Raw genomic sequence first — 6882 nt, forward strand, 5'->3', positions numbered from 1 at the left:
GGATGCAGCAAAGCAACACTCTGGACTGTGGCAGGAAACCCACACCGAAACAGGGCAATTAAAAGTGGCAGCATTGGCAGCAGTGTTCTGTTTTGTTGAAAGTAAAATGCGATCCTAGTCCTGTGGAGGGACACAGTAAACTGGTCTAAACCTGAATGTCACAACTAAATAATTAGTTTTTTAAGTTTACTTCACATGTAAACCAACCGATTAATATATCACAGGGCAGATGTTCTGAAACTTGTTTAAATAAAGACCTTATATTTCAGGGTGTGTGTGTATTTGAGAATAAGGACAATCATGTGCCTGCTACTCTGGGTGTTGCATCACAGTGGATCTGTGGTTGAAGGGTTTTAAAATGTTTCCTGCTGAGATCTTATAAATTGTAAGGGTTTGTTCTGTGGGATCACACACATCTTCAACAAGAAGTCAGATGAATTTAATTTAAAACACAACAAGAGGTATAGTATCACGTGAATAACAGGCCTGAATGACAGACATCATACATCTCTGCATGGTGATGTCATGACCCCTTCTGGTTCTGGGCTTTTATTTTGACATTGCCACCTATTGTTCTCCCCCTCTGCAGTATTTCCAGTTTTACCATCATTATCAGTTTGATTGCTTTCACCTGTGTCTCCCCCCTCTCTGTTTAAGCAGCCAAGAGTCTTTGTTTCCTTGCCAAATTGTCTTGTCACCTAATTTGACTCTCCAGGCTTCTTGTTCCTTTGATTTTTTTTCTGACATTTTGGATTGAACACTTTTTGGACCTTGGACCTCCCTTGTTTGCCCCTGCTCCTGCCTGCTTACGTATTTTTATCTACCCCGCCTCTGTGGTTATGCACCTCTGCTCTGTCTCTCGGATCTGCTTTTGTCCCTCCCCTTTGGATACCTTTTACTCTGTGTTTCTGTGTCTTTGGATTTTTGGATCTGAACTTGTTTTGGATTCTGGATTCTGTGGATTGGGTTTGCAATAATGAATGTTATTAATATTCCATGTTGACCTAGCTCTTCCTGCCTAGTTCCACCTGTCAGACCATGTGGCGGACGACAACTCCAGCCTCCTCTCCTCTTGGCTCCCCACTCATTATTCCTCCTCACCTGGATGCTAAGACCTCTGGAACAAAGTGAAACACATCCTGAGTAAGGCTCCATCAGTTATCCTCATTCATTATCTATTGAATGTAGATCAGTTATTAATTTGCCTCTCCTGTGTCCCAAATCCCAGTTGAGAATTTTCCACGACCTGATGATCACCTACACTCCTTGCATGAGTTTCTTAAGCTTAAGCACTGGTTGTTTAATTGCTCATTCTGTGTTGTGTGCATTTGCACAACCTCACAGGTGGACTTTTACCGTTGGGATCTAAATGCATAATAACTAGGCATAACTGGAATTGAGGGCGTCCATATTGTTACTAGCAACAATGTATTTTTGAAATTGGTTGTGGATATCTGACACAGAGCCCAGCACACATCAAGAATCTCATTGTGCATATCAGATATATTCGTTTTAAACTAGGAGAAGTGATTTACAGATCTCCTGTCATAGGCAGTGGATACTGGGGGTGATAATGCACACTATTTGTGATATGGAGGTTTTTATTTGAGAAAATGACATCTGAAGGTCAAGCGTTACTTTAATACGTCCAACAGGAGTTAGTTAGCATGCTAGTGGTAATTTTACTGTGGGTTTGGATGTAAATAGTTCAGCTTTCAGAAGTTTTAATATGGCTTATGTTTCATTAAGGAAAGTCTGATTTGACATTGTACCACTTTTAGAATGTACAGGATGTCAGTATTTATATAAACTGCAGCTCGTTGTCACTGCCTCCTGCTGGTCATGACCTGTTTGTCTGTGATGAGCTTCTGATCCGTGTATGAACATGTTTGACTCTGTGTCAACTGTCCAGGTGTGATGCCACTTGTTTGTCAACGAGGACATAGAGCAGCAGGGATGGACATATGAAGGGACCAACAGCTATGACTCGTGTGCCAATTGGACTGGTGTTTAAAGTTTGGGATGTTTAGTAACCACGTGTGGGACCCTGTGATAAAGAATGTGACTGTGGAAGTGGCTCTGAGTCTTTCACTTGGTACAAACCCACTGAATCAGTCTGTGGTCTGACGGGGGCGTAATAAGTTTCTAATCTCATTTCCTACTTCTGTGTTTCAGTTGGTGTCTGCATCACTGACATTTGTCTCTGTCTCATCGCTGTCATCTTTCACAATTTGTCTGTTTTCAGCTGAATCTGATTTGAAGCCTCACTGTTTGTCCTGGTCTTCATTGGCATCACTCAGAAAGGTAGGAACTAACAGTGTGGTCCATGTCTGATTTACAGCTGCCACAGAAGTTGGTGCTTTAGTTAATACTTTCAATAATGTTTGGTTTGTTTGTTTGTTTTTTTGTTTTCACTCATGCCAAAGTAAAAATGTCTACAAACTAATGTTAATGTGAAAAAAAAGTGAGTCTTTATACAATGTATGGTGCAGGTGAGTTGGACTCTAAAGTCCCACAGTTGGTTAAATGGACATCAGCTAAGTGACTGTATCTAAAGGACTGTAGTGTAAGTACACCTGGATCTAGAAGGTCCAGTTACTGCTGAATCAGTATCCTGGACACAATCAACACTATAGAGCGACAGGAACCGTGCAGACAGGGGAACATTTTCCTGTCTTTAAATGTCTGAGTCCAGATAAATCCATCACTAGAAAAACAGGAACATGGTACATGTGTAAATCTGACTGTAGCAGGTCTTCTTCAAAGAAATGAATCGCTGAGACTAGTGAGGGATGCCACCAGGACTCCTGTGACAAATTGAAGGAGGCACAAGCTTGTCTGGTTCTTAAAATGGAGCACAAAGTGTTGGAGGGAGACAAAGGTGAATGTCCCCATGTGGTATAGTCAGACCACAGACATGAATCCTAATGAAATTCTGTGGAAAGACCTGAAGAGGGCAGTCACCATCACTAAGCTTGAACAGGAAGAGTGGACAAACATGGCTCAGCAGGTGGTTCCACAAAGTGTTACCACAGAGGACAGATCCTCTTCTAGATGAGCTAATTCCACTCTTTATTCCAATAATTACAAACATTTTCATCTGACTGAGTTTTCTGAGATTTGATTGATTTTGATAAATTAATAAATATTTATTACATGGTAAAAATAATGTCCATGGGATGTGTGAGGGGAAACCTTCATTGATGTGATGAATGATGTATTTTTTAATAAAAGCAGGTGATTTGTTAGAATCCAGACAGAACATTCTGCTAAAACATTTCAAAATGAAGCAAACAGCGCTGATCATTACACACAAACACACATACACACATCACTGAATCTGTTTCCTCCTCAGTGATTGACAGGTGATGGGGCTGAGTCGGCAGACTCCACTTCAGATGGCAGCCATGTTGGTTCTGTTCCAGTTGGTTGTAATGAAGAGTGAGGGTGAGTCTGAGCTCCTTTTAGGAACCAGAGCAGTGAAGTGTGAACTGTGGTTTATGTGCTAAAGCTCAAATTATGTGATTCTAAAATAGGACAAGACAACGTGACACATTCAAGTTCCTTTGTGCAGCCGCACAAAGACAGAAATAAGTACATGTGAAAGTAACAACAAAAATGGAAGCAGAAACTGCACAAAGACAAGTAGTAATTACACAACAGCTGTGACCAGTGCAGTAAACTAACAGTGTGTCTGTGAGGCCATGCACTAATGGGTCTGTAATATTATTGTCTCAGTCAAATATCCATTTTCCTGTAACCCCACACACCAGGTCAATTACATTGATGTATGATAGTACTGTCTGTAATATGGATGTAACATGAGGTCAACTGTGCTAAAAAAATTAAACACAATTATTATAAAATCATCTGATCATAGCAGGTCTTAGTATCAGGCGAATAAAACCTCAGACTAACATCTAACTTTATCACGGTGCCATATTTAGTCAACAAAAATAAAGCGAAAAAGGAAACAATAGTAAGACCCAATATGATCTTATGATTTATCAGTGTTTTTACCCATAAACAACATAGAAAATTACAGATAATCTAGCAATACTACAGTACAGATGCAGAATTTAAAATATATATATATTGAAGTGTCTAAACATAGGATTATTCTAAATTATGGATCATAACATATTAAATATAGAGTGATACAGAATAATAAATGCTAGAGGAAGACTGTGGACATAAAAAAAAAACTGAAGTCAACTACAGCTTTAGGGTGCACTTCACTGACAGCCAATCACAGAGCTTCTGCTGCTCACAGAGAAATTAGGCATTTTTCCCAGTTTTCCAATGTTTAATAAACAAACAAACAGACTATAGACAAACAGCTCATCACATTTCTCAACTGCATTTACTACAAAACCTTCGACCCCAGCCTTCTCTCCAGACATCACAGTATCCACAAATGGTGATAGGACCGCACTGCTGTCCGCAGGCCTCATGATAGGGAGGATGAAGCAGAGATGGGACGATGTCAGGTGGACTCACCGTCATTTGGTGGTGTCCCTGAAGAAAAACATGACGAGGTGTCACCACGGACGCTGTGAGCTGCTGAGTGATGGTTCACTAAGGTTTAGCAGAGTTCATACCGAAGACTTGGGAAACTACAGCTTGGAGGTGTTTGATGAAGACGGGACTCTACTGATGAAAAGAGACGTTTTCCTCAGAGTGGAGGGAGGAGGTAAGTTCATAACAACACTGAGCCTTGTAACTATATCAGCAGCTATGAATTGAATGAAGGAAACGATGTCAATCAATGACAATGACATCATGTTGATTTATACTTAAAACAATGGTTTTATCGTATAATATTAACATGTTATGCATGCAGAGACCAGCAGCAGCAGTGTAGGGGTGTTGATCTGCTGCCTCCTCCTCCTGTTTCTGCTGCTGTTCACAATCATCATCCTCCTCCTGAGGAGGAGGATTCAGAGGACAAACACAGCAGGTACCTTATCTGGAGACTTGACATAAAGAGATGGGTCCTTAAAGTCACATCTTCAGATTATAATCTGTTATTTTGTTTTGAGGTCCAATGGAGGAAAATGTCTATGTGATGATGCACAGTCATCATGGCAACAAGAAGAAAGATGATGGTGAAGAGAAGCAGGAGAAAGGGGAAGATTCTGTTTATGGTACATAAACTCTTATTAGATACACAGAAATAACCAAATGCTAACAAACTCTAATAGATGTTATCATGCCATACTGTCCCCAGTTTCCTGTCATCCTGATCCCATGGGAAAGCCAATAACAAGGCACACATTAGTAGAGACAGAAGATATCTACGTTTGATGACCAGTCAGAGCTCACCTGGTCTTCAGTGTGCTTTGTTTCATCTGTTGTTAATATTTCACCTCATTGATTCAAACTTTCTGTGACAGTGTTGGACTTTAAATACCAAGAAAACCTGAGTGCTGTCAACAAGTGGGAACCGACGGAAACTGTGGATTTATTTCTGAAGTAGGAGTAGTTCCACCTCAAATTAAAATGTTAAATGTGTAAACTGGTAGAATTAATCATACTTCATATTAGTCAAAGTTACAGCCTCATAATTAAATTAAATTTTTTCTCAGCTCCTCCATGTCTCAACATTTGGTGCAACACCAAATTTCAGTATATAGCTGTTTAGTGTCCACACAGCAGATATCCCAATAGTCATTGCGGGTGATCAGACGATTAGAGAACAAATATAACGAGACTTCATTTTCATAAATATTGAAGGGTCACATGTTGTGGTCAAATCAAAGTAATGGGGCGACACCTTTTGGCACAGGTGTGTCACTGACACTCTTTCATTTACTGTTATCAGTTTTGATGTGAGCTGTTAGTTACAGAATTGACCAAAAAAAGTGTTGTGTCAGAAAAAAAATAAAAAGCACAGATGGTTGAAGACAGACAAATGTATTCAAAGTGATGAAGAAGCTTTTCTATCTGTGAATAATGTTATAATGCTGTTGGCTGATCCTGATGTTTGGCTAAAACTGATCCAGTTTTCACAGACATTGTTACTGACACTGATTAACTTCTGTTCTGGTCTAGAAACAGTTCAGACTTAGTTTACAGGGGACAACCTGTCTAAATGTTAACTTTTACATTTTTGAGACTAGTTATTTCCAGGTGGAATTTCAGAGGTCTCATGTAGTCATAACATTTTTGTACAATGTTGATTATTAGGACACAAGATATGAAAACCTGCCCTTAGTGACTTGCACAGATGGCTCACAGCAATACAGTAACCATAAAGTAGATTTTCAAGTCAATTCAACTTTATCTATATAGCACCAATTCAAAACAAAGTCATGTCAAGGCACTTCACAGAATAAAGTCATTACTGATAGGTATGTAGAGAAAACCCAACAATTACCCCTTGAACAAGCCCTAGGCAACTGTGAAGAGGAAAAACTCCCTTTAATGGAAGAAATCTCCGGCAGAACCAGGCTCAGGGCGGCAGCCATCTGTCTTGACTGGTTGGAGTGAGTGGAAAGTGAGAGAAAAGAGCAAAGAAAAGCAACAACAAAATCTCAGGTTGGTAGGACCAGTAGCTGCACCCTGGGAAACCTACAGCCCCTTGCAGCCAGGGGCTTCGAGTAATTCTTTCACATCATGCTAATTGTTCCCACACCCACCTGCTCAGCTGGTACAAATGTTCCTTCATCATAAACTAATTAAAAGTATTATTTAATTTAATGCGAAGGTGAATTGTTTTAAAATTTTCAATACTATTACTCAATACAATACTATAACATCTTCTATAAACTGACCGTTTTACCTGAATGTACAACATTTTAAAAAACAAAGGAGTTAATTCTCATGTCATATCAGAAAATATAAACTCTGATTTTATTGGCTTGATTAACTTTATTTTTA

The 6882-nt window shown here is 39.5% G+C and overlaps 1 protein-coding gene across 6 annotated transcripts; it reads left to right on the top strand.

Annotated features, from left to right (window-relative positions):
* Positions 1-882: 882 nt before the first annotated feature.
* Positions 883-6616, top strand: LOC137107940 (uncharacterized). Of its 6 annotated transcripts, XM_067492123.1 has the most exons (7): positions 883-1143; positions 2246-2304; positions 3356-3447; positions 4388-4693; positions 4844-4960; positions 5043-5147; positions 5231-6615. In XM_067492123.1, the coding sequence occupies exons 3-7, from the start codon at positions 3369-3371 to the stop codon at positions 5305-5307; spliced, it is 684 nt and encodes a 227-aa protein (XP_067348224.1). In that variant the 5' UTR covers positions 883-1143; positions 2246-2304; positions 3356-3368; the 3' UTR covers positions 5308-6615. The 6 variants fall into 6 exon arrangements, with proteins under 6 accessions (XP_067348224.1, XP_067348225.1, XP_067348223.1 ...); XM_067492124.1 differs by lacking the exon at positions 883-1143 and having other exon boundaries at positions 2151-2304; positions 4400-4693; positions 5231-6616; XM_067492122.1 differs by lacking the exon at positions 883-1143 and having other exon boundaries at positions 2151-2304.
* The last annotated feature ends 266 nt before the right edge of the window (positions 6617-6882 follow it).

Source organism: Channa argus, chromosome 22 (assembly GCF_033026475.1).
Source record: "Channa argus isolate prfri chromosome 22, Channa argus male v1.0, whole genome shotgun sequence".
NCBI lineage: Eukaryota > Metazoa > Chordata > Actinopteri > Anabantiformes > Channidae > Channa > Channa argus.

Bases quoted from the DNA above. Each gene is read 5' to 3' on its own strand.
- LOC137107940 (XM_067492123.1), top strand. From the start codon at position 3,369: ATGGGGCTGAGTCGGCAGACTCCACTTCAGATGGCAGCCATGTTGGTT. The intron at 4,961-5,042 runs GTACCTTATCTG...TTTTGTTTTGAG, and splicing joins TCAGAGGACAAACACAGCAG to GTCCAATGGAGGAAAATGTC. The intron at 5,148-5,230 runs GTACATAAACTC...TACTGTCCCCAG, and splicing joins AGGGGAAGATTCTGTTTATG to TTTCCTGTCATCCTGATCCC.